General features: G+C 42.4%; 1 protein-coding gene across 5 annotated transcripts; it reads left to right on the plus strand.

The window, feature by feature from the left end:
* The first annotated feature begins 1,889 nt into the window (after window positions 1-1,889).
* Window positions 1,890-26,540, plus strand: slc38a10 (solute carrier family 38 member 10). 5 transcript variants are annotated; one of them, XM_079660669.1, is made up of 18 exons: window positions 1,890-2,084; window positions 2,286-2,506; window positions 5,010-5,127; window positions 5,340-5,385; window positions 5,549-5,642; window positions 7,150-7,293; window positions 11,213-11,337; window positions 14,479-14,581; window positions 14,751-14,933; window positions 15,729-15,837; window positions 18,950-19,056; window positions 19,150-19,300; window positions 21,924-22,091; window positions 22,167-22,592; window positions 22,685-22,768; window positions 23,423-23,443; window positions 23,871-24,008; window positions 24,626-26,540. In XM_079660669.1, exons 2-18 carry the CDS (start codon window positions 2,417-2,419, stop codon window positions 25,753-25,755), a joined length of 3,237 nt encoding a protein of 1,078 aa, XP_079516795.1. In that variant the 5' UTR covers window positions 1,890-2,084; window positions 2,286-2,416; the 3' UTR covers window positions 25,756-26,540. The 5 variants fall into 5 exon arrangements, with proteins under 5 accessions (XP_079516795.1, XP_079516794.1, XP_079516796.1 ...); XM_079660668.1 differs by lacking the exon at window positions 11,213-11,337 and adding an exon at window positions 12,065-12,189; XM_079660670.1 differs by lacking the exon at window positions 11,213-11,337 and adding an exon at window positions 12,065-12,189 and having other exon boundaries at window positions 2,330-2,506.
* Window positions 26,541-26,657: the final 117 nt, after the last annotated feature.

Genomic DNA, 26,657 nt, shown 5'->3' on the forward strand with positions numbered 1-26,657 from the left:
CACATTGATTTTGAGGGGTCACTGGCGCACAATGGCCAGGGTTTTCCTGTCTTAACCTCTCTGATCACACACATATGCACGCACACACACATGCAAACGCAAATGTAATGACAATAAAGTTGATTTATATCATTGACGTAATAGGCAGGGCCAGAAAACTGCTTTATGGGCGGGTTAAGTGCTGGATAAGTGTGTAAAAAAAAAAGTGTCCCTAATTGATTACATATTTGAGTCAGTTAAAGTATGTTTCTGATGATTTTGAGAGTATGTACAAATGAATCACAACTTTCTGCAAACACATGCATCATTACAATTTTAAACCCCCTGTTCACGTCTGAAAAGCTGCACCACAACTTCTGAAAATCCTCCGTCCCCGGGGGAAAGCAGACCCGGCTGGGGCAAAGCTCCCGGGTCAACCCCCACCTCTTAAACCCATCTCTCCTTCTTCTCCTTCCTGGTCAAACAACACAATAGTCGTCTATCAGAAAGGGCACCAGGCATTCGCTTCTGACTGAAATAAACCCGGCTACAACCTTTCAGGTGCTCGGCCTGAGTATTTTCTCTGACGTCATCCGCAATTTGCCTGGTCTGTTTTAGTCTTTTTTTCGGTCTCCCCCCTCACACCCCTGTTTCCCTTTCCTGTCGGGAATCTCTGTGGCATCTGGAAAAACAGGATTCATGCACGTCTGCTGGCATTGTTATGATTACAGAGTTTGTCATGGGTGGAAGAGCCATCAGGCACTTTAGTTGAGTAAAAATAGCAACACAACTTTGTTTAAATACTGTTCATTTATACCTAAAAGACCTTCATTCAAAATCATGTTCAAGCAAAAGGGCAGGAGTTTTCCTAGTATCATACAAATGTACTTAAAGTGTCACATAAATAAAAGTACTGCAGAGAGATGACAGACGAGACTGAAATATATTACTATATGATTGTAACTGATGCAAAGGATCACAAGATGCATTTTGACGGTTGTGAGATGATTGTTAGGTACGAAAGAAGAGAAAAAGTAACATTTCTATTCACTAAATGTTCACTGATCTCTGTTAGACCACTTTAGGCCTCGACTGTTTATATTTGAGGGAAACCATCTGAACATTTTAGTAGAGAAATCACTATTTGGTGGGAGTGACAGCAACTCAAACACATCTGAAACATGACAAAGGGCTCCAAGTAGACACTGTTGTTGTAAGAGGTCAAAAGGCCACAGATTTGAACCATTCACGGTATCTCATGAGCTTATCATATGTTATTTTAATGTAAAATGTGAAGTACTTCAGCTTAACCACAGCTGTCAGATGTAAATGTAGGGTACAAAGAACAAACATTGCCTTGAAAACGTAGTGGAGTACATATTTTATAAAGCTCAAGTTTAAAACACGACAACAGAGAGTTCTTGGAAAATGATGAAACCACAAATATGATTGTTTAGTTAATAACCGTCCCTTGAAATAAAAAAATAAAGTGGAAATATGAAATTTGATAATTTTTAAAATGAGGTCCTTTTTATTAATTAACTTCACTAAATTGATTCATTTATATTTACATCCATGTATTGCATCACAGACTTGTTTATTTATTTAATAACCCCACAATGGTAATAATACAAATAGCCCTTTCACAAAAGTCTTTTTTTAAATAAAAACTATGTTTTCACTATAATAACTCAGTTATATATATATTATTATTTACATTTACTTGTTTATTTATTGCCAAATTCTTTGTTCAGGATTTTTTCATAGACATATTTATTTATCAGTTTACTTCTAAGTATCATGTCCAATAAGCACGACTTTCAATACTGCAGTGTGACCACTAGTGGGCGCCAGAGTATTTCCACAGTAGTGAAACCAGCTGTTGTGTTCTCTTTCTCATTTCCTTGACTATAATCTCTACTTCCTGGATACGCGTTCAGAAAAAATACAGCCAGGCTGGATTTGTCATTATTTTTCTTTTTTACCGAGTTTCAATTAACTTTTTGCTTATATTTACACAAAGAGGATTTATTTCTACAATGGTACATGGTGGTTTAATGGGTGGAAAATACAGATAATGACGTAAAGAGGAGTTACTTTTAAAGGTGAGTTAACCTAATTTACCAATAAAACTATGACGTTACTAATGGTTACCGACCGTTAGCTTTCGAGCTAAAAGTTAACTAACTTACTAATGAAACACTGAAGTCACTAACGGTTACTTACGGTCCTTGTCATGATAAGGAAAACATTTGAAGGTGTGCCAAATGTTTAACTCGTGTTGTGTGTGTGTGTATTTTTTTAAGCCTAGAGCGCCACGTCATTGGAAAAACACACACCCTGATTTTAGTCCCCAGCTTTGCCTTCAATGAGCCACTGTCTCCGTGTCTTCTGAGATTCACTCACCCACGGAGGAGCGGTCAACAAGCGGGTCAACATGACGGCGTCTAACTGGGGTCTCATCATGAACGTGGTGAACAGCATCGTGGGCGTCAGTGTGCTCACCATGCCCTTCTGCTTCAAACAGGTGGGTTCATGTGCGGAAGTTTACAGGTGCTTAGGCAAAACCCTTCCGCCAAGCAGGACCCCCTCTTTTAGCTGTTTACATTGGCGGGAGAGGGGTCTCAGTTTCTTTACTTCAGTAAAAGCACAGCTGGAAGAAGTATTGTGTTTGAATTCTTAAGTAAAAGCAGTGGTGTAAGGTAACTAAGTGCATTTACTTTTATATTACATATTAGTTACTGTGCAGCAAGACCCCTTATTTTTAGCTTTTTACATAGGTAAACAGACAGACACTACAATTCAGAGGTAAATAGTGTACTTTTACGCCTCCAATGTACTCAAGTACTATTACCTGAAAAGTGAACTGAAGCACTTTACTACATTCTGTCACTGGGCAAAGCAGCACTATATGTCCCCCAACATATGTTTCTTTATACAGATTAGCTAATGTCATTTTTATATAGTTTTTTTTAGCCAACATTGTTGTTGAATTAACATGTAAGCAGTATGAATGTGGGAGTTTGTCATTCAGAGCTTTTATTAACTGCATTCTATTCTATTGGGCAATTTAAACAGCTGCATTCAATAGCAGTTTTCATTACTGATTAATCCTCTGACTATATTCTCTTGATCAAACATTGGGTCCATAACATCTCAGTTCAAAGTCCAAGGCTATGTCTTTTAATGTCTTGTTATGTCAGTCCAGCATCCAAAGAGATTCAGTTTAATACAATATAAAACAGATAGTTTTTAAGCTGAAAACAATATATTTAGCTTTTTTGAATGGAGAATATGCATATTTTAGAAAACATCACAACATTTCTGTCTTAAAGTTGTTGGTCTTGACGTGGCTATGTAAAACTACTTTCAGTAACACACAACAACATTTAACAGAATCAGGAACTAAAACCTCCCCAAAAAAAACCACAAAGCTATGAATAAACATTTCTACAAAGTGCTTTCAACATTGTAAACGTTAGCTTGACATTGATGACAGTATGCTTCATGTTGATCTTGGTGGGTTACTACGTGTTATTCTTCTATGAGGATAAGAGTGTGAACGGAAATGTACTTAATGAATGACTGTGCTACTTTTATCTCCTAGCGACTTCTTCATAAGATCAGTGGATGCTTGGTTGAACATTAACATCATCTCCATCTGTTCTCAGACTTCATCAAGACTCTTTTAACTCTCACCATTAAATCATTTAAACACATTATCTTAGTTTGTTGGCACACTTGTTTATAACTTCAGTGCCTCAAAAGCTCTGCTGAAGTACCCTTTTGTAAAACACTATAGAGCACAATGTTAACCTCCAATCACTCTTTGGAAAAATAAAATAGAGAGGTATTCATAAAGTCACATTGTCATCAAAAATTTAATTTATGAATTATCCTTGTTATCACAGTATTTGCTCATGGAAACTACTTGCTGCCAAGTGTTTCAGTCACTCTACCTCCTCACCTCTGTGTGTATGCAAATTCAATATTTGTAGAGTGTTTTTGCGCAGAAGGAACAAAGAAGATAAGGGTTAGGGATAGCAGTTCTTTCAAAGGCTAGATTACCCTTAAAACAACTTGGAAAAATGCAATGTCCCTCTCTGTTAATGAAGAAAGTTCTTCTCCTACAAAATGGCAATTAAAAACACCATGCTTCCTTGATTGCTCTTGCCATCATAATGGGTTTTTTCACAGATCAAATTGTTGTGTTTCTGCTATAGATTTGTAAAAAAACAAAACACACATACGTATCATTTCTCAATATGTAATGTTGTGGGACCTCCTGCACATGGACAAGCTAACCATGTTTTTTATAATAATAAAGTGTGTATAAAGGTTAACAAGAAAAAATCCATTGACCTTTAAGTTTTTAGTATTTTTAATTTACAGCTGACAAATGTGTTTCCTCCTGGTGTTATAGTTATACTTAATTTAGTCCTCCTGGTACTAAATGAAGTATATATTTAGACATTTAGAAGTAGGTTGCCAGTTTGTATCCAAGCCAGAGCTTAACGATTTAATCATAGTCACTCTAAAACAAATGCTTATTCGATTTGAGGACATTATTTTCTCATTTGAAGGTGGGGTAGGTAATTCCCTTCAGAAACACTTTTTGTTATATTCCATGGAATGCTCTTAACATCCCGATAGCAATGAATATATTAAATGTTTTGACAATAAATCCATACAAAAATGTTCATCTGTGGAAGCCGTGGCGCTGTAAAAAGCACGACCAATCATCTGAGCCGGCCCGGCTAAAGTAACTGGATGGACTACCTGCCTGTCAGCCTTCCATCTGTGCACAAACTTATCTCGTGCCCTCATTGGTCATGTGCGCGTTCGTGTGTGTTGGAGGAGGGGCTCTGTAAGGAAGTCTGAAGGAAGGGGCAGATTTTTTCCGGTTGTGTATTTTCAAATTCTAGCGCACTCGAGCTGGTTTCTCCATTCTTACCTACCCTACCAGATTTGAGGGTACTCAATGTGTGTCTGCTGCTGTGTGATAACTCTCCCTCCTTCCTCTCTTACAGTGTGGGATTGTTCTGGGAACCCTCCTGTTGTTCTTCTGTTCGTGGATGACCCACAAGTCCTGCATGTTTCTGGTCAACACAGCAAGCAACACCAAAAGACGGACCTACGCAGGACTTGGTGAGTTTAAACTCGTGTCATTGTCGTGTAAATGTTGAATTTGCTGTGACAGTAGTTAGCAACAAAAGCGATTGTGAATGAACAGGCAGATTGAGTGAGCAACAGAAAGTTAAGCTCGATTTACAGAAAACCTTATGCCTATGATCATTTCCCGACACGGCCATCTGTTTGTCCACATGTTGTTCACACTGACGTCCCTCCCTTCTCTGCAGCCTTCCATGCTTACGGGAAACCAGGAAAAACTGTGGTGGAGCTGAGGCAAGTCTTATTACTTATTCAGTACTCGTTAAGCTCTTTTTAAAGTGTTTATCACGGCTTGATCTTCTATGGAAACTGATCATAGACATATACAAATAAAGTGGTTTTATTCCCAAAACAATAAACGCTGATAATAATTTAGATTTCTCTCGTCCTCCTTCAGTATGATCGGTTTGATGTTGGGCACCTGCATTGCCTTCTACGTCGTGATAGCTGATCTGGGCTCCAATTTCTTCGCTCAGCTGTTGGGTTTACAGGTTTGAGAACTTTATTTGCTTTATTTATCTCTTAATCTTTAGACATATCCACTGCTTTCTTCTGTGTTTTCATTTACTTTTTTTTGAAAGGAATACTTCCCCTGCAAAACAATCATTTGTGTATCAATTACTGACCCATTGTGTTACATCTGATTCTGGAAAAACATTGTTTTTGCCCCATACTCCTACTGTAAACAAAGAATTGAAAAACGGACCATAGGCTTGATGAGTGGAAATGAATGGGGACTGTTTAAGGGGCCGCACATGCACCCCTCTTCCAAGCGTGAGACTGTCTTAAATCTTTAAGTTAAGTAAAAATGCTTGTGTTTGTGAAATAATAAGCTTGAGCAATGAGACTTATACTGGACGAGTTATGGGAGAGTTTGTTAACCGTGTTTTAGACGGATCATTTCCGAATTCTTCCTTCACCATGGAGGACTCACAGATAAAACAAGTTTTGTCCGATCATTTTGTAATATGGTATGAGTAACAGATGAAGAAATGGTTATATCTCCACTAAAGTATTCCAATAATCATCTAAAACAGCTAAAACTGTAGTTGATACGATTGAGGTTATTCAACCAACAAACATGGATACTCTGGGAGAAAGTCTATTAGAGAAACAATGTTGTATGGTGACTAATCATTCAATTTATCCAACTTTATTTTTATAGCATTTTTTTATAAACAAAGTGCTTCACATACCAAAAAGTAAACAAAATGAAAATACAACAACCCCCCCCCCCCCAGGCCATAATCAGACCAATACATACATTTGTGATTATTAAAAACACTGACATCTATAATTGGATAAAACAACAATACATTGAATATAATTAAAAACCAAATTGAAAATGTGGGCCTTGAGTTTTCTCTTTAAAGGTCCCTATTATACTGTTTTTAATTTTAATCAATATAATATAGCTCTCAGATATATACAAAACATGTCTCTGATTGGCTGAGACACCAAACAGATCATTGCAGCATCTCATAATCCCCTCTGTTTCAGCCCCGTTTCAAAAGTGCTGATTCTCTGTCTGTTACTTTAGATGAAATGAAGGAGCCTCTCCCCACGCCCCTCTGAGAGAGATTTGGTTACAAAGAACACAATGGTGCTCTAGGAGGAGATTCAGGTGATAAGGTGTGGGGGGGGGGGGGGGGTTACCTTGGTTGGTGATTGGCTAATGGTTACACAAGCCAAAAAATCGTTATAACATCATAAAGTGGCCAAAATCTGATCAGCTCATTTTCAAACAGGTTTTTATAGAAATGGATCAGGACAAAAAGAGAGAGAATGTTTGTTCCTGAAACTTTCAGAGTCTCTTTCCACAGAGGGGACACATGTTGATGTAGAAGAGACATGAAGAAGAGGGGACATATGTTGATGTAGAAAAGACATGAAGAAGAGGGGACACATGTTGATGTAGAAGAGACATGAACAAGTGGATTTTGCATAATAGGTGACTTTTAAAGTGTGAACACTGTCATGTGACTCTGTCCTCTAAAGGTGACGGGCAGTTTCCGCGTCCTGCTGCTGTTCGCCGTGTCTCTGTTCATCGTCCTCCCTCTGAGTCTGCAGAGGAACATGATGTCTTCCATCCAGTCCTTCTCCGCCATGGCGCTCATGTTCTACACCTTCTTCATGTTCACGGTAAGCCCGACAACATACACACACACACACACACACACACACACACACACACACACACACACACACACACACACACACACACACACACACACACACACACACACACACACACACAGCTACACAGCGAGCTATCTAACACACTGCAGTGGAAATAGACTTTGGTTTCAAAGCTTGACAGTTAGAGAGAGGAGCCCTCGTAAAAGATCAAATTAAGTCATATAAAGTTAATCATAAAGTGCATGACCTGAAATCTGCTGGACAGAAAGAAAGCGGTTATTTAAGTGATTTCTACAACAGCTAAACATAATCAAGGTACAAATATTAAATACAAATTAGATAAGAAATCTGTTAAGAATAGAGTGCCACAGTGACGCGTCCTAAAACCCGGAAGTAAACTCCTTCCGGTTCCTTCGACAAAAAAGCTAAATGCAATTTCTCCATAGGATTTTGGAAAATAGCTGGATGGTTGAGACACATTGAAGAGACAGATCACGTTTTGTTCAGCCGGATAATATCCACATGTCTACCCTACTTTTATAATGTTCAAATCATAAATCTAGTCGCCAGAAGCAAAATGCTAACGTTATGCTATAAACAAACTACAACAGGGCGTAGTCCAACGTCACGCCGACTTTGTTTTCACAGTTTTCAGGAGGCAGGGACTTGCTTTCAAGCAGAACAGGCCACACAAACTTAGAGGAGTGTTTACGTGTTGGGCGTAATGACGTACAACGGCCTCGACAACTTCTGTAGTCCTATTCAGCCACTTGGTAAAAACCATCGTTTTTCAGACACGTCAACTCTTCAGAAATCACCAGTGGGGTCACTGCTGATGGGTTTAATGTCGTAGAACAAAACGTGACCCGTCTCTTCAATGTGTCTCAACCACAGACCTTACTTCCTGATATTTTCCTAAACCCTATGGAGAAATTGAATTGCTTTTTGGGGAAAGAACCGGAAGTGGTAACATGCTAACTTACTTCCTGGTTTTAGCACGCGTCACTGTGGCATTCTATATACGACATTTATAAGAACAGTGGATAAAAACCTGGACTTATGGTAAAGGATCTATTTACTTTTCTTATTTATAGAAATGAAGGACAGTTTTCTTACAGCATTTTCCAATTTTCTTCTGATGTTTTTTATGTTATGTGTTTTTCTAAAGTACTAAGTTGATAATTCTACTTCCTCACTGACATAATAAATAGAAATACTATAGATGCCTTCACAACCTGTAATTGTAACACAGCTCATTGACTTTTTTTCTCTGTTCTAACTTATTGAATTTTCAGGATATTGTTTGGATAATATTATTTTGTCTCTACGGTCCTTGTTCCGTTTCTGCTCCATTGTATAGAACTTCTTCCGTATCGACTATCGACACGATATTTTCTTGCTCCTTTTTTTTAAAGAGCAAATTCACACTGAATCACATCAGGCAGAAAACAATTGCTGCTCTGCTGATTCAGAGGCTTTCCCCTGGGACCGAGACATGCTTGGAAACGACGGCCACTAGAGACACTTTAAAGATCTGTTAGTGCAAAGTAAATGGAGGTCACACAGTCAACTCCACTAAATCACAAACCGTTGCATTTCAAGGGAATTATCTTTGCTCATTTGTTGCAAGCTATACAGCATTTAACATATAGAGAGGCGAAGTCCCGCCCATCTACTCCCGACCCATGGGACCTTATTTCGGAAAAATTATGTGAGAGAAAACGTATCTTTCGAACCCGTTTGAATTGTGCCACGAATTACACATATGATGTTTGACAATCTTAAAAAATTATTTGCATGTCAAAAAAGTCACAGTTTGTCGTAAAATTGTTGAAATATAAGACTATGAAAAATACGCAACTAGAAAGACTACAAATCCCAGAATCCCGGTCCCGCATGCTGGCTCTTACGGAACCGACTAACTCCCCTTGTGTGTGTGTACAGCTCTCAACATGCCCAGACTTGGAGTGATTTTCACGTCGTTTAATACTTTCGCCTCGTTCTGAAAGAAAGAAGTGAAATGTGCCAACGTGACGGCTGTCTTGGTGTGTGGTGCGAGGAGGGAGATGTAGTTGTTACAACCCGGCACCTGGGCTGTAACATAAAGCAGGGAGGCGAGACGATAGGTAAGAATAATATAGTTTATTTGTTTAAAGACAACAAACTAAATGGACACCAGCATCAGGTCCCCGAAACTGGCACGGAGAAAGTGCCCAGAGGAGCGAGAGCGACATAACCGGCTGGGCTCCTCCTATATCCTGTTTCATCAGGTGTAGCTCATCAGGCAGGTATCCGCCCACAGGTGCGGCTCATCAGCACCTAAACCTGTGAACACCCACAAACCACACACACAAACCACACACACACAAACAGACGGCACCCCATGTGGTGTGGAGGGGTCGTCACATAGTTCATTGAGCGGTTTCACACAAAAAAGTGTTACTTCACAGTTTTACGACACATTTTTATCTTTTTGACTTGCAAAATTATCTTTTAAATTGACAAACATCCTATGTGTAATTCGTGGCACAATTCAAACGGGATCGAAAGATAATCTTTCTCTCTCCATTGACTTCAATACATAATTTTTCCGTAATAAGGTCCCCGGGGGAGGGAGGGACTTCGCCTCTCTATAAGACGGTAAGTCTCCTATCCTAAGTCAGAACAACATTCCCATTTGTACATACCTTTCTGGCTCAGCCTATCAGCATTGAGCAGCAAAGCCCCTATAGCAGCTGCTGGAATATTTCTGAGGTTTACCTTAGTTATTATTTAGACAAAGCTACAACAGCAATGTAGAAAAACTTGAATATTCAAGGTTGAGGACTCGCATTAGTCACATTTTTAGCCATGTAGCTTAGCCTCAATAAGCTACATGGCTAAAATATATAAAAAACTAAACATATTCTTACTCTTACTACACAGGGAAATGTACTCATAAGCCACTAGAGTAGGGCTGATTTATTTTGGTCAATAATTGATATCACGATTATTAAATTCGATTATTCATTGACTTTGAAAACATCCGTTTATTGAACTTTAAAACAAATACAAATTTCAACAGTCTATTTTTAACTGTTGATTACCCTGAACGTATAATTGAACTGAAAAACCAATACAAAAAAAATATGATATATTTAAAAATATATTATCAAAAATAATAAATACCAATAAACAAGATCAACAAATATTTTGGAGCGCACTTCCACAAGCTACTAAACATACATAAAAAATAAATTAGAGTAAAATAAATGAGATCAAATATGTTGCAGTGCTCCGTCACCACCTAGCAAAGCAAAATAATCGTTTTTTCCGATGATGTTGTTTTCGTAATTGTTGCCGGCCAAAATCGTAATTGCGATTTAAAATACGATTAATTGCACAGCCCTAAACTAGAGTAGCAGTTAGTGTAACTTTTTTCCAACAGATCGTCCAATACTCCACTGTTTGCATCGAACATGAAGCAACACTAAACACAAAGGTCTCTCAGAGTCCTAATGGATTCTCCCTTCGTATGTTCGAGCGCTGAAACATCCTAAAGAGTTTTGTCTCCAGCACGAGATTTCTGCCTCCTGTGATTCGGCCTGTTTTCTCTTTAAACACACACAGAGTTTATGTGTGTGTGTGCCGTATTGCTGCCTCCACAGATCTCACCTCTGTCCACTGTCTCTCTGTGTGATGAGTAGCTCCGTAGCATGGCGGTAACCTGGAGCGACGGTGTGGTGTGTGGCCCAGTCCAGACCCCTAACCCTCTAACAGTGATGTATCTCCTTTCCTTCCCTCCTTTCATCCTACTCTTGGTTTCTCCTTTCCTGCTCATTTGCACCCCTTTTACTCTCCTCCACTACTTCCTCTCCTCCTCTGCACCCTTTGTTTGCTCCCCCTCTGTCCCACCGCTGTTTTCTGATGCTTCCCGCTGTAGATAGTGTTGTCGTCTCTGCGCTACGGCATAATCTCAGGCTCCTGGGTGGAGCGGGTTCACCTGTGGCGCTTGAACGGCGTCATTCAGTGCCTGCCCATTATCGCCACAACCTTCTGCTGTCACCCGTAAGTAGACCACGGAAACCAAACCAACAACGTAAGCGCAGCCAGGGGGGGGGGGGGGGGGGGGGGGGGGGTCGGAGAGTGAAGGGAGCCAGATGTGGGCCCTGCACGACTCCTCCCACCTACCTGAACCTTCCGCCAAATCCTCTCATCCCCATTTTTCACCTTGCTTAAATCGGGTTTGGTCCGAGCCATTCGAGCTCTGTGAGAGTGTGTCTGTGTTGGTGTGTGTGTGTGTGTGTTTTCTGGTGGCATTAGTCATAAGGCCGAGGAGTGTGTTGACCTCGGAGTTCCGTCTTGGCCGCCCCACGCCCAGGATGAGCAGCCTAGGTGTTGGCGGGTGGAGGGTTTTGGATTGTTCTTCTGTGCTTTTTGGACTTTATCCGGTAATTAAAGGAGCAAGACGTAAGAAACGCATGCTGATCGGAAACCTGTGGGGCCGTTTTTTTCTGGATTACCCTTTTTTTATTTTGATCAAAAATATGATTTCCCCTTTGGTTCATCATTACATTACCTTAAATGTTCTCAGCCATGACAGGTTTTTTTTATCAGCATGGGGTTTCTTGTCATGGCCTTCTTTCTCTCTTCTCATCGATTACTTTCATTATCTATCTGTGGGGCGTCAGCATGGGTGCGGCCCCTCCTCCTCCTCCTCCTCTTCTTCCCCAACCTGTCTTCATTTGGTTCGGGCCGTAACCCCCTTCCCCTCCCCCCCCTCCTTCCCCCTCAGGTGGTGCTTTCCTCGTTCAAACACGGGGTGCTCAGCGGCTGGTGGCTAGTGCAGGTCAATATGGTGCGCTGGGAGGGGGTGTTTCGCTGTCTCCCCATCTGTGGGATGGCCTTCGCCTGTCAGTCGTAAGTACTACCCCCCCCCCCCCCCCCCCCCCTGCCACCTGCACAGGACCATGTCATAAAAACTAATCACAAACGAGATTCGAGAGGCTTCAGAATAGGGGAATATTTTAATCCAAATATCAACTAGATGCTAAAACGTGGGCTTTTTCCCACGGTCTTATTCCTGACTTCAAACAGTGAATACAATCTTACATAATTTGTGACTTTCACCATTCCTAACAATTTATAGTTGTTGTAGGATTTTTATTTGCAAAGGGAGACTGCTTATTGCCAATGTGCTTTTCACAGATCATCTTTGTGTGCAAATGAGCAGAATAGGGCCCCTTTAACTTGCCCTGCAGTGAATGCAGATGTCACCACTACCTGTCACCACTTCCAGTTGAATCATCGCTGAGTCACCATAATCATTCATTTGTCCATTTTCATCATCTGCATGCTCTGTCCTGTCCTCTGCGCTTTAGTGTTTGCTCTGGGTTTGCAGTGAGTTGAGTGGGTGAGAGAGTAACCTGCGAAGGTCTAATGGGAGGTGGAAGTCTTATCTGTGATTTGAATGCAGTGCTGGGGAAGGATGCAGGGAGTGTGATGACGAGTGTTATGTCGAGGTCATTAGGGGCCAGATGTTTGGGTCTGTTTGTGTGAGAGAGAGAGTGAGGTAAGTGGCTGGAGTGGGTGACCGTAGACTCGAGTCTCTAATTATCGCACAACGCCGACATACCATTAGAGGTGTGCTCGTGTCAGAGGAGGAAGTAAGTGTGTGTTCACGCATGTGCGCTTTGTGTTCCCTCTAGCAGCGCTGAGTGATATTTGGCACGGGGGTTTTTTGGCCTGAGCCGAGCGAGCGCTCCGTTTCGGCGGCAGGCAGCTAAAGCCAAACCACTAATCAACACATTGGACCGCCGCCATCTTACAGACACACTGATGTATTCACAGGCTGATTAAACAGCTCTCAGCACATTGGATTTTTATTACATTCATGAAATGTGTTTACTTTCAGTTAAAACATTACTTAACATCACCATTATGACGGGGACGGGACCTGGCCCTGTTGTGTTTTTGGCGGTGCGGTTTGGATGGTGAGGAGCAGTTAGCTCATAATAGAGGGACATAAGAAAAACATGTGCAGCGGAAATGTCCCTCTGTGATGCTACTGTCAGCATGCTTTCAACTCCGAGTTAATGATATTAGCTACAGCACACACTCGAGCCCTCCTAACACACCTTCCCACGTTCGCTTTGAAGGCCAGCGCCGTCATATTCCCATATTTCCAGCGTTAAAGCATCTGAGCAGAGACTATTATATCCTACTTATAATATGCAGTTTTCCTTAACCTTGGCGATATTCCTTTATTGGATATATAACGGAAAGGGAGGAAGAGAGGATATGAGTGTGCCAGGGAAGTCAATATTGCTCTAAAACCCTACCGGATCTCGCTTTCATGAATACATCCTGTACAATGAATGTTGACAATCCCCCTCCACGCCCCCCCCCCCACCCACTCTTATTACAACTGACAGAAAATGACAGGGCGACAGGTACCTGTGTTTACAGACAGGCAGTCTCGACTACTGTCACCCATTCTGTCACACACACGGTGGTGCACACGCTCGTATGTATTAAACACTTCCTCCATTCTTCACCACCACTGCCATGACAATAGTGCATCCATCAACTGCACTTAAAAGAGTAGTGATTGTTTGTCATTCATATTTGCAATATGTTCATTATTTGTAACATATTCCACATGTTGAATTCTTGTTGCGTTCATGTGCTTGTCAGATGTCCGTACTTGAAAATAGATACGTGGGTCTTCTCGCTGTAAAAGACGTGCCCATTTTTTGCAGTTACAAATCACATTTTGCAGAAGTTGGTAGTGAACACTCATCAACAAACACATCTGCAAACAATGAAAGCAAAACATCTTGACTCGAGCTTAGTAGACAAATCTTATTTTGATTTTTTTTTTAAACTCACTTGGCAGAGACGTGTATCATTTGATGATTGAGTGGAACAAATGGGCTTCTATATGGCTACTCAATAAAAATATCTACAGAGCAGTTCCCACTTTCAAATTGAAAGGAAGTAGACTTTCATAATCTGCTAGAAATGACACATACAGTACATACATGCATGGGACTACTTCTCTGCTAGATTAAGGAGTGGCGCTCCCCACAGCTCACAGTTTAATCTGATAATCCAGACGGCACATGAATGCACGAGAGCAGCACCAGTGTGGTTTTGTGCGTTTGGCAGCATGCGCAGTGTTTTTGTTGGGCTGCTTGTCTCTCACAGGCAGGTGCTGCCAACCTACGACAGCCTGGACGAGCCCTCCGTCAAACGCATGAGCACCATCGTCACCTCGTCCCTCAACGTAGTCACCATCTTTTACATCACTGTGAGTGGAAATGCACTTAAACCCTACCTCCAGTGACACATTTACTGTTGCCAGTGTCACCGATGCATTTGTATCTGTTGTCAAATTGAACATGAACCCAGTTCTAAAAAAACTACGTATTTATGTCCTCCTTTTTTTCATCGATTCCTTCCACCTCTCTGCGAGCCAGGTGGGTTTCTTCGGATACGTTAGTTTCACAGACGAAATCGCTGGCAACGTGCTGATGAACTTCCCGTCCAACCTGGTGACGGAGATGATCCGCGTCGGCTTCATGATGTCTGTGGCCGTCGGATTCCCCATGATGATCCTGCCCTGCCGCCAGGCCATCAACACCATGCTGTTTGAGCAGCAGGTGAGCTTAAAGGCCACTCCTAATAATAATAATAATAATAATAATATATATATAACTTGAAGGGCACCCGGAGAGCCCAGACTCAGGATGTAATGGCTTGCTCTTTGAACCCACATCTCACAGAAAAAATGCTGTATCCGGAATAGAAAGTCCCGCTTGTGTTTTGGGTGTAACCATACCAGTACCGTGGACTTGTGGCAACATGATGATGAAATATTGCAAAAGATTAAAGGATTGCTATAGTTACAACATTTGAATACATTTTGCATAGACGACAAGGAAAACAAGCTACCGTAGGAACACAAGTCAAATTGTTCCCTTAAAGGTCACCTATTATGCAAAATCCACTTTTTCATGTCTCTTCTACATCAACATGTGTCCCCTCTTCTTCATGTCTCTTCTACATCAACATGTGTCCCCTCTTCTTCATGTCTCTTCTACATCAACATGTGTCCCCTCTTTGTAAAGAGACTCTGAAAGTTTCAGGAAAAAAGATTCTCTCTCTTTTTGTCCTGATCCATTTCTATAAAAACCTATCTGAAAATTAGCTGATCAAATGTTGCCCACTTTATGATGTCATAACGATTTTAAGGCTTGTGTGACCATTAGCCAATCAGCAACCAAGGTAACAGAGACATGTTTTGTATATACATATCTGAGACCTATAATATATTGATGAAAAACAGTATAATAGGGGACCTTTTAAAGAAAAAAAATATCTAAATTATTGACGTATGAGATTTATTTGATACGTTTTGTGCCCTTCTCATCTCCATCTCTGTTTCCTTCTCACAGCAGAAGGACGGGACGTTTGCCGGCGGATACATGCCTCCTCTGCGCTTCAAGATGATCACCCTTTGCATCGTGTTCGGCACCATGCTGGGAGGCATCCTCATCCCCAACGGTACATCCTGTGTAAACAATTAGTTATGCGTTGAATGGATTAAAGGTGTGTGTGTGTGTGTGTGTGTGTGTGTGTGTGTGTGTGTGTGTGTGTGTGTGTGTGTGTGTGTGTGTGTGTGTGTGTGTGTGTGTGTGTGTGTGTGTGTGTGTGTGTGTGTGTGTGTGTGTGTGTGTGTGTGTGTGTGTGTGTGTGTGTGTGTGTGTGTGTGTGTGTGTGTGTGTGTGTGTGTGTGTGTGTGGCGCTCGCAGACTGGAGGTCTTTAAGGTGCATGTGGGCGGAGTAGCCGGGGAGCTTTACGACGTGTGTGAATGCGACTTTACGACTCAGTGACTGTCACACTCTAACACAGTCCTTAAATCAGAGCCCTAACTTTTATCTCCTTTTAGACGGGAAGATAGGGCTATTATTCTCCTAGACCCTCTCTCTCTCTCACACACACAAACACACACACACACACACACACACACACACACACACACACACACACACACACACACCAATATTGGCTCGACGTCAGCTTCTTTGATTCTTTTGCTCACAGGCGGCTCCAAAATGGTGGAGATGTAAAGGTTAGAATGAGTTTATGTTTTATTCATCCGTTTTATGTGTCGGCTGTTTGTTAAACTTTTGATTGGGTTAACACACACACACACACACACACACACACACACACACACACACACACACACACACACACACACACACACACACACACACTGTTTGTGTTTGGCTGGCTCTTGGTGTATCTAATCAGACTAATAGACTGAGGAGAAGGGAGGTAAGGACCCCGGGGAGAACGGACACTAAATCTGAGGGAGACAATATGGTGTCCGTCTCCTGGATGAACGATGGGCTTCCAGGCCCGGCCCCGGTCCATAGAGACTTGGGGAGGAGGGGGGGGGGGGCAAGGCTCTCTGCTGCCAGGAATAGGGTGGCATGGATGGGCGGGTGCTTGTTGTGAATGGCATAGAATCAGATGTGAATGGAGTGAATCATCAAGAGTGTAGATGGAGGGTAATACTCTAATAGATGAGATTGAAACCCCTTAACTCTGGCAGTGCTCGTGCCATGTTTGGCCCAGTGAACTCTAAAGTAGCTCCACATCCCTATTAGATTAGATTAGATTAGCTAAAGTACCCTAATCTTGATTTTAATATGGATGTTACGTCACACCACAAACAGGGAATATTGTTATTCTTTTCATACGAATGACTGTCAACGTTTGGATTCGTGCTTCTACCACTCTGAGGGATAGAAGCTGGATCTTAGAAACTGCTAATACATTACTCTTGTTTCATTATTTGAACCGTTTATTTATTATTCCGGCTCAGTGTGAGAAAAAGTAAGTACTTGTCCACGGACAAGTGAGTTTGGCAATTTAATTGTCCGAATACATTTTTCACTTGTCCAGAATGGACAAAAATTGGGGCCACTGAAATCTTCTTCTTCGCCATCGTATTTGACATTTTCCCACGTTTTTTACGACACCGCTAACGTAAGTGAGCGGTAAGATTTGACTGCATCACACATAGGGTTGGGTATCGTTTGGATTTTAACGATTCTGGTTCTGCTTTTCGATTCCGGTTATTTTCGGTTCTCGATTCCGGCTCTTTGAGAGGGTAAAAATAAGTCCCATGAGAAACTGGGAGAAAAATATATTTATGAAAACATTAAGTCAAATCTGTATTCCTATTTACAAATCACTTCATACTGTTTAATTTCTTACGGTTACTGAATACAATTATATAAAAATAATCTCTGCATTTTTTAGTTAGTTCTAAGTGGTGCAGTTTGAGAATGTACCATTGGCCCAGTCTCCTCTGATGTTACACTGCAACCTGCCTGTGAGACAGAGTCCAACCACACATGTTCAACACATAGGCCTAATAATAATAATAATAATAATAATAATAATAATAATACATTATATTTATAGCCTAAGGCCTAGCGCTTTTCTACAACTCAAAGACGCTTGCACGCTTACACATGTCCTGCAATACACATGCTGCAGCTGCTCATTGTTTGTAAAAGTATAAACAATACTGACATCCCTGTGCTCCTCCGAGTCTGGGGGTCCGGGATGTGAGGACAGCGCGAGGACACAGAGAGGCTGCTTCACTTCATAAAGGAAATGCTCGTCAATATTAACAACACAGGAGCTAAAACGCTTAATAACCTTCATTACGTGTTAGAGAAAGAACATAAGAAAGTTTGAAAAAGATGAGGCTGTTAAACGGGCAGCGGATCCGCTGTGTGTAGAAAGAGAGAGAGAGAGAGAGATGCTGAGCTGCACCATGCAGCGATCAGCTGATCCAGAGCATAGACAGAGAGAGCTGCAGTCCGCGGGGCTCGGCCTCGCCTCCTGTCCTCACAACTCTTATTAATCCCGGTACTGGACAATTGTTATTTGTTCCTACTCGGAACCGAGTTTGAACCCTGCCACTGTGCTACACTTCCCGCCCCGCCCCGCCCCGCCCCCGTCTACAGTACAGAAAGCGGCGAGATGCATTTCCTGAATCGACAAGCAGAACCGAAACTAACATTTCTAAACGAACAATGGCGGACACGGACAATTTGCGAACGAGTTCTGCCTTTTTTTAAACTGAATTCAGTCAATTGAAAAATCTACTTGTCCGATATTGTAAAGCACACATCCCGGACGGTGGGACGTGTGCTTTTTTGCACACGAGAAAAACGCTGAAGAAAAACATTAAAGGACGTATTTAGATTATTTGGTATGACTCTAACTGATAGACAAACATCTTTTGATCATCTGTGCCCTCGAGGGGAATCCTCTCTATAATTACACTGCAGTTAAGCCACAGATCCTTTACTAGCTGCATGTGGCTCTTGCAGAATGTTTTTATACCAATATCACAGAAGCTCGTGTGAAATGGAACTGATCAGTCCATTGTTGAGTTAGTTGTTGTTTACGTAAAGAGTAAGATCAAGATGGCAGAAAGGGGGTGGATTCTCTCTAAAATAGGTGGTACAAAATGGCGTAAAGGCTTATCTAGATTTGACTACGCCGTCCTGACTAATTCAAATCCTGGTTGGGAGTTACCCAACAAGAGCACAACATAATCTCTGTGTTTCCCTTTTCTCTCTTCAGTGGAAACCATTCTGGGTCTGACTGGAGCCACTATGGGCAGCCTCATCTGCTTCATATGCCCCGCTCTCATCTACAGAAAGATCCAGAAGAATGGCTTCATCCCTCAGGTTAGACAGAAGCCCCTTACAGAATCATTAGCTCATTAGTACGAATCTGTGTGTCACTGACCTGCTGCCCTGCTCTTCCTCTGTGTCCTGTAGCTGGTGCTCTGTGTGGGTCTGGGCATCCTGCTGGTCAGCACCTTCACCACCCTCTCAATATCGGCCAGAGGCCCGGTCACCAAGGTCCTCCCCCCCCCTCCAGCACCTGGGAAGACCATCCTGCATCTACCGGACATTCCTGAAACTCACGGTAAAGATGGCGACACGGGCTAATGACTGGCAATCACTTATCTAGTTGATGGACTAGAAGAAAGCGGTTCACTAATGAGCCATGGAGACATTTGTCTGAGCGAGGCCGGAGTCACGGTTGTCTGCCGCGCCTGAGATCACACAGCCGTGCTGCATGTCATTAGTTCATTCAAAAGGCACCGGCGGCACCAGAGACATGTTTATTTCCTGTTTTATTTTTCAAAGTCGTGGCTCTAAAAGAGAATATGAGCCAGTGGCAAAGGGGGCTAAAAACAAAAGCCACAGCAAGAGAAAAGGTTCCTTTCATGTGTGTGAGAAGAAAAGATGGAGGCAGACAGGCGGCTGGGAGACAGACAGGCCGGGTGAGGAGATAACCTCTTGATAATATCAGAGAGCAGCGCCGAGTGCTCGACATTGATGGAGCGGGAGTGATGCCCTTCAAACTCCAGTAATTTCTCTCTCCACACCCTCTACCTCTGTTCATTTCTCCTGCCACCCCCTCCCCCTCCAAATACATTGTCTACACCCCCGTCTCCCCCCTCTGCCATATCTCCTGTGGCAGCTATAAAATGCCTTCAAGCTCTGGCTGTATAAAGGGAAGAGGGTTATATGGGTTGGGGAGGGTAGAGGGGGGGCAGAAGAAACAAATGGAGTTTTCTCTCCTTTAGAGCAGTTCATCAGTGGCATCTTTTTCTATCCTGTTCACTGACGCCTTTGTGCATCCGTTTCTTCTGTTGCTCTAAACTCTTTTGATTTTACACATTTTTTACTCCATATAAAATTATAGCGTTCCAAACTTTCTGTCATCTCTCGCTTTTACTCATCTTCCTCCCTTTTCCAATCTCTCTTTCTAATTTATTACACTCGCCAATTGGGTCGGTTTTTGCCATTTTCAGTATTTGCTGCCCTCTAGTGGAGAAGATACGATAAACCTTTATTGATCCCCCTTAAAGGTAGGGTAGGTAAGAATGGAGAAACCAGCTCGAGTGCGCTAGAATTTGAAAGTATGAAAAAAATCTGACCCTTCCTTCAGACTTCCTCACAGAGCCCCTCCTCCAACACACACGAACGCGCACATGACCAATGAGATCAGTTTGTGCACAGATGGAAGGCTGACAGGCAGGTAGGCCATCCAGTTACTTTAGCCGGTCCGGCTCAGATGATTGGTCGTGCTTTTTACAGCGCCTCGGCTTCCACACATGACATATGTTTATGTATTTATTGTCAAAGCATTTAATGTATTCATTGCTATCGGGATGTTAAGAGCATTCCATGGAATATAACAAAAAGTGTTTCTGAAGTGAATTACCTACCGCACCTTTAAGGTCAAATTCACGTGTCTTAGCAGTAACATCAATAAGGGTAATAATCACAGGATAGGACATATATGAATGCACCCAAGTATAAAAATAATAATCATTATAGTAGAAATGAAAGCGTAAAAGTGCAAGAAAAATATGGAAAAAAGGGGCGAGTATGAGTTCAAATGAAATATGTTTTACTTATACAGATGTGTATTTATGGATTGTTAAATATATATAAATGTCATTTTGGAAGTGCAAGGCTTACTATGGATCCCCTCAGTAATCAGTTACAACATTTTAATCCGTTACATCTGAGAGCATAACAGTTCATGCGAGATAAACCGAGGTGTTCATTTATTTGAATGCCAGGATTTAATGGGTGTAATAAACCCAACTGTACAGGAGAGACGGAGTGCCTGTCAGGGCCAGCGTTAAATGACAATGGGCTAGAATACAGTTGTTTTATTTTGTCAGAGAAGAGGTAATAGCGGAATCATTTAAGCGTCCAATTTATGGCTTCTTAATTTAGCCGCAGTAATGTGCCTCCTATTTTCCAGACTGTTGCATTTTCTCACACAAACAGTTTATAAAGTCAAAGGTAAATAAAAAGCTCTATGTCATTTCTAATAGGGATGTCCCGATCACCTTTTTTTGCTCCCGATCCGATTCCGATCATTTGATTTTGACAATTTGCCGATACTGATTTTTCCCGATCCGATCTTTATGCAATGCATTAAGAGAAAAAAAAGCATTCAAGTTGTCCCTTAAGGTTATTTTTTTATTTAAATTGGATATTCTATCCAACATGGATATAGCTTCTTTCTTTCACAGCAGCATTGGATCAGTTCAGTTGTGCAGCATTTGATCAAAACAAAATAAAGCTTATCAGTACTCGTTAGCTTACTGCTACAATTAGACACTGCGCCCACTCTGTTGCCAGATTTGAGAGAAATAAGCAACCAGGTCTCTGAAAACAAGCCCCAAAGAAGCAACACATACATGATGTTGTTTAATTTGAAACCAAAACTAAGGCCTCAGGATGACTTTAAGACTTGAACATGGTCATTTTTGTTTTGTAGCATTGAATACAACATTTAAAAAAAAGTATTTAAAAAAAATAAAAAAATCCCGATCCCCGATTTTTTTCCTCCCGATTCCGATCTTTTGAAAATCACGTGATCGGATCGGGACATTTCTAATTTCTAACCATAGTGGATATCTCCGTTCCCTTCTCACCAAGAAGACATCAGCCAAACTAAGCTTCTTCACTAACAGCATGTTACCAGAGCATGTTATTTTACAATTTCTGTCTCCATGTAGAAAACTTTTCAATCAAGAAGCCAGTGGAGATGGCAAAACCTGACCTTCCACCTGTAGAGGCAGCCCGACTCGTCGAGAGGGACCCCCCCGAGGCCCCGCAGATTAAAGGACCGGTGGAGCTACCAGAGAAGAAGGGGGAGGAGGTGCAGTTGGACCGCCCTGACGCCGGTAAGGAAACTGACACAGCTGAAATCTCCACTGGATTTTTGAGCTGCGTAGGATAATTATTCTTCAATTTCCCAGGTGTTGCGGTGCCGGAAGGCGAGGCCCACCGCCATGAGCCCCCCATCCCTCATGACGCCGTGCCGGTGGACACAAGGAAGAACAACGCAGAGCTGGAGGAGGACCAGAAACCACCGAAAGAACCAAAAGAAAATGAAAAGCAAGTTTTAGGGCACTCTGAGGAGGTGGAGGGCAAGAAGGGCGACATCAATGGAGACAAAGTGAAGCCTGGAAAGGACATGGTGGGCAAAGAGGAAGTGGATCTGGGCGGAGGTGAAGCCCGGTCCAATGAGGTGTTGGAGAAGCCGGTTGCAGAGAAAGACAAAAAGCGAGACGTTCCCCCGCTGAAGGAAGGTGAGAAGCTCGACCCGGTGAAAGACCCTCTGCAAGGGAACGCAGCCGAGTTGGGGGATAAAGCTGGAAAAGCTCCGGACGCTGCGGGGAAGCGTGAGTGTATTCTCTGTTTTCCACATATGGGCAGACGGTTGGAGAAACAGTTCCAATGCAACGATAACCTGTGATGTTTGTTGATCCTTCAGCGCCACTTGCTGAAGGAGAGCATCATGCTGCGGACGGGGCTCCAGGGGCAGAGAGCAAAGACACAGCGGACGAGAAGATGGACGGTGAGCGGAGAACAAAGATTTGGGGGATTCAGGGGCGTTGACATGAGCTCATAGTCTTTGGTCACTAAGTTAGCAGCAGTTTCAAACAAGTTGCACTGAAAATGTGTAATGTATTTATATTTGTTTTATTTATACACTGGTGAGGTAATCTATAAAAAGCTGACTGCAAGAAACCATTTTGTCCCGCCAAATTAAAGGGGAGGTTATATGAGGTACTTATCCATATTCAGTTCATCACACAGAGTACATTCGGCACGTCCCCAGTTTGTAGAAGCAATAAACTGCTGTCCACAGGGGGCAACAGGAAAACCGGTTTTAGCCCCCTAAAAAAGGCCAAACGATCAATATCAGTTTAAATGTACATTTACAATATGTTCACCACTCTACCTTTGTCTATTTCAATTTGCATGTTTTATATTTTGTAATCTTATCTCTGCGATCCGTTCTTGCTTATTGGGCCTATTTTCAATTTTAGTACACATGCTTTAAAAAGCTCCAGTGTTTGCAGATCCATTTCTTTCTCCTACTTCTTGACCTGGCTTGTCTTTTTTGGCTTTTGTTGACTTTCTTGTTCTGTTCACTTTTGCCCTCTCTTTCTTCTCCTCCATCTTTACCCTTTGTTTTCTTTCTTTCTCTGCCGGAGTCCTATCACAGTGATAAAAAAGCTGGTTGCAGGTATGAATTCCCTCTTGCCTCTTCTCTCTATCTGGCTCAAATGTCCCTTCATTTCCTCTGTGGGCCAATTAATAGATATAATGTACATGTACGGATTTACATTTGATCCTACAATAAATAACAATTTTCCAGTGTAGAATCCACCCTCTCACATTGCTCCCTAACATAGTGTGTGTGTGTGTGTGTGTGTGTGTGTCCAGCTGCCAGTCTACCTCTAACAGCCCGTCCACACGGCGGCGTGCGTTGAAGCTTGCGTAAGGCTTCAACCTGTAGATGTGTGTTTAAGTGAGACAGTACTAAGCCATAGAGCAATTTGATTTCCCTTCCCCTCTCACCTAGAGACTGGCCCCACATCATTCTAACCAAGCTTCTTAACAACAATTTCCCCAGAGCTTTTTTTTACTAATTGATTGTTTGTGTCCCGCAGAGGGCCAGCTGGACCACGCCGTGCTGCTGCAGGTGATCAAGGAGCAGCAGGAGCAGCAGAAGAGACTCCTGGACCAGCAGGAAAAGCTCCTGCATGTCATCGAGGAGCAACACAAGGAGATCCACCAGAAACTGCCTGGTGGGTGCACACACACAATACCTTAAAGACATGGCACTATGGCCTTGAAATCATATTTGAAGACTTCACATGTCTGCTTTAAACCATTCTTGTTGATATATGTATTAGTGGTTTCTATTGGAACCATTTTTTTTATCGTATACAAAAACTCTTTCTTTTTATTTAAAGACATCAATGTTTTTTTTATGATGCCCAGTCCTTATGCCACCAATTCTGTGTATCTGTAGCACCTATACAAAAATCTAGAATACTTCCATTAATCTGGAATTAAATTACATATGAAATAATGACAATATACACACTTTTAAAATATCGAAAAACCTTTCCATGACTTTTTAAAGTATTATTTTTGACTATTTCCTTGCGATTTTGCTACAGAGGCAACTGCCTGTGCACTTGCTAAATGCACATTATCCTGCTCCATTATGGGCAAAATGATCATTAAGATTATTTTGATATTAATATTGGCCTCATAAATATTTATTCAGATTTTTCCTTAGGTATAGGTGACAAAACATTTTTTCTTTTCAAATTTAAATAAACTGAGATTTGTTAAACTTCAAATCCTACGGGGAAGTGTAATATTTCGGGAAACTCATGTGTTTTAAAACCCAAAGGTGCTGAAGGTGAGGCGGAGAAAAGCGTACAGGAGGGGGCGGAAGGTGAAGCAGCGAAGCCCAAAGAGTCCAACCTGGAACCGGACGTGAAGCCGGACAAGGAGACGGCCGGAGCTGCAGAGCCTCCCGTCCAGAAACAAGAGCAGGCTGCTGAGGAGGAGGAGGAGGTTCCTAAAGCAGCTTACAAAGAGGACGGCCACGGAAAAGAACCCCATACGCTGAAGGAGCTGGGGGCCAGGGGGGTGCCGCTGGGAGAGAAACAACCCATTGAGCGCCAGCCTGTACCTCACAATGAGAAGGCAGCTCAAGTTGTACAAGAAGAAAGAAGCCTAGAGAAAGAAAATGAAAAAATAGCAAAAGAAGTCCGGGCAATAATTGAGCTTGAGAAAGACATAAAGGAAAAGATGGCCGAAGAGAAGTTAGAGAAGGAGAGGGTGGAGAAAGAAGTGCAGGAGAGGGTGGAGAAAGAACGGCTGGAGAGGGAGAGGAGGGAGAAGCTGGCCAGAGAGCAGGAGCTGGAGAAGGAGAAACTAGAAACGGAGAAGGAGAGAGCAGCGAAGGAGAAACTAGAAAAGGAGAGAGCACAGAAGGAGAAACTAGAAAAGGAGAGAGCAGAGAAGGAGAAACTAGAAAAGGAGAGAGCAGAGAAGGAGAAACTAGAAAAGGAGAGAGCAGAGAAGGAGAAACTAGAAACGGAGAAGGCTGCAGCTGAGAGACTTCAGCGGGAGATACACAACAATGAAATAGTGGAGGCAGTGAAGATGGAGAAGGCTGAGGAGGCTCGGGAGAGGAAAGCCCTGATGGAAGAGGGAAAGGCAGCGCAGGGAGAAGCTTTGAAGAAAGGAGGACGAGACCTCAAAGAGAAAGCTGAGGAGGAGGAGGAGGAGGGGGCCGTCAAAGCTCCGCCTCCAGGCTCCCAGGAGAAGGTCAGGGGCCAGGGAGAGATGGATCTGAGGAGGAGGCGCCGAGCACTGGGAACCCGAGGGTCCAGGGGGGTGCCGGGCCTGGAGCCCCTGCTGGAGCTGGGGGGCTCCGACCTGCACGTGGCCCTGGAGGAGCAGCTGCTGGCCGGGGCCATGGTGCACTCGCGGCAGATTAAGCAGGTCCCCGAGGACCAGAGAGCGAAATGAAACACATTCTCACTCCAGCACAAACTTCTCTCACTGTGGACCACGAGACCGGTGCCTTACATTCTTTCCTGCCTTCAAGAAGATATGGACAAAGAGGAAACACTTCTATTCCTTCATACTGTGTACTCTGGAGAAGCACAACGTTTATTAACGAGCAAAGTACATGTAAATATTAACTTATTTTGTCTTTAGGGAGGAGGATTATGAAGAGGTTACTGTTGAAATGTATATAAATCTATGCAAAGACCCTTCTGTAAAGTGTTCAGGAAGCCTGGATGTATTATTGTTTGCCTTTAGGCGTTGTCTCCTGGGCTGCTTTTATGTTGATTAGTTTGTGTTTATCTGTTACTCCAAGATGTACATATTAGAATATTTCAACTTTCAAAATGGAAGTTGGTGAATTCAGCCTCAGAGCTATGAGGTTTATAAACCGTGGACGATGGAGGAGCGAGATCCCGAGCATCAAGTTACAAATCATCCCACCTTCGATACCTGTTCCTTTTTGGTTTACGAGTGCCTTCTAATCCACATGCTGCTGTTTTTTCCCCTCAACGTGCGCTTTAACTCCTACTGCAAAGAGAACTGTAATCATGAGACAATGATATTATGTTAAGGACAATGAAAGAAAAAAAAATTGATCGTGTTTGTTTTCCCAGAAATTCCTCCATCGGGCGGCACATGTTGGACCTTTGCTTTGTACAAGAAACTATTTGTTCTATTTTTCTATGTGCATTGTATTTCAGTACATTTTGCTGAAAATATTAAATAAAAACATCTATATTACATCCATGGCTCTTGGTCTGTTTGTGTTCACAGAGACAGGTAATATCATAGATTTTGTATTCACCTCTGTACATGTATCAGCGTTTCCACCAGGGGGCGCCTTGCCGTCATTTGACGCC

This window comes from Notothenia rossii (assembly GCF_949606895.1).
Source record: "Notothenia rossii genome assembly, chromosome: 11".
Taxonomy (NCBI): Eukaryota; Metazoa; Chordata; class Actinopteri; order Perciformes; family Nototheniidae; genus Notothenia; species Notothenia rossii.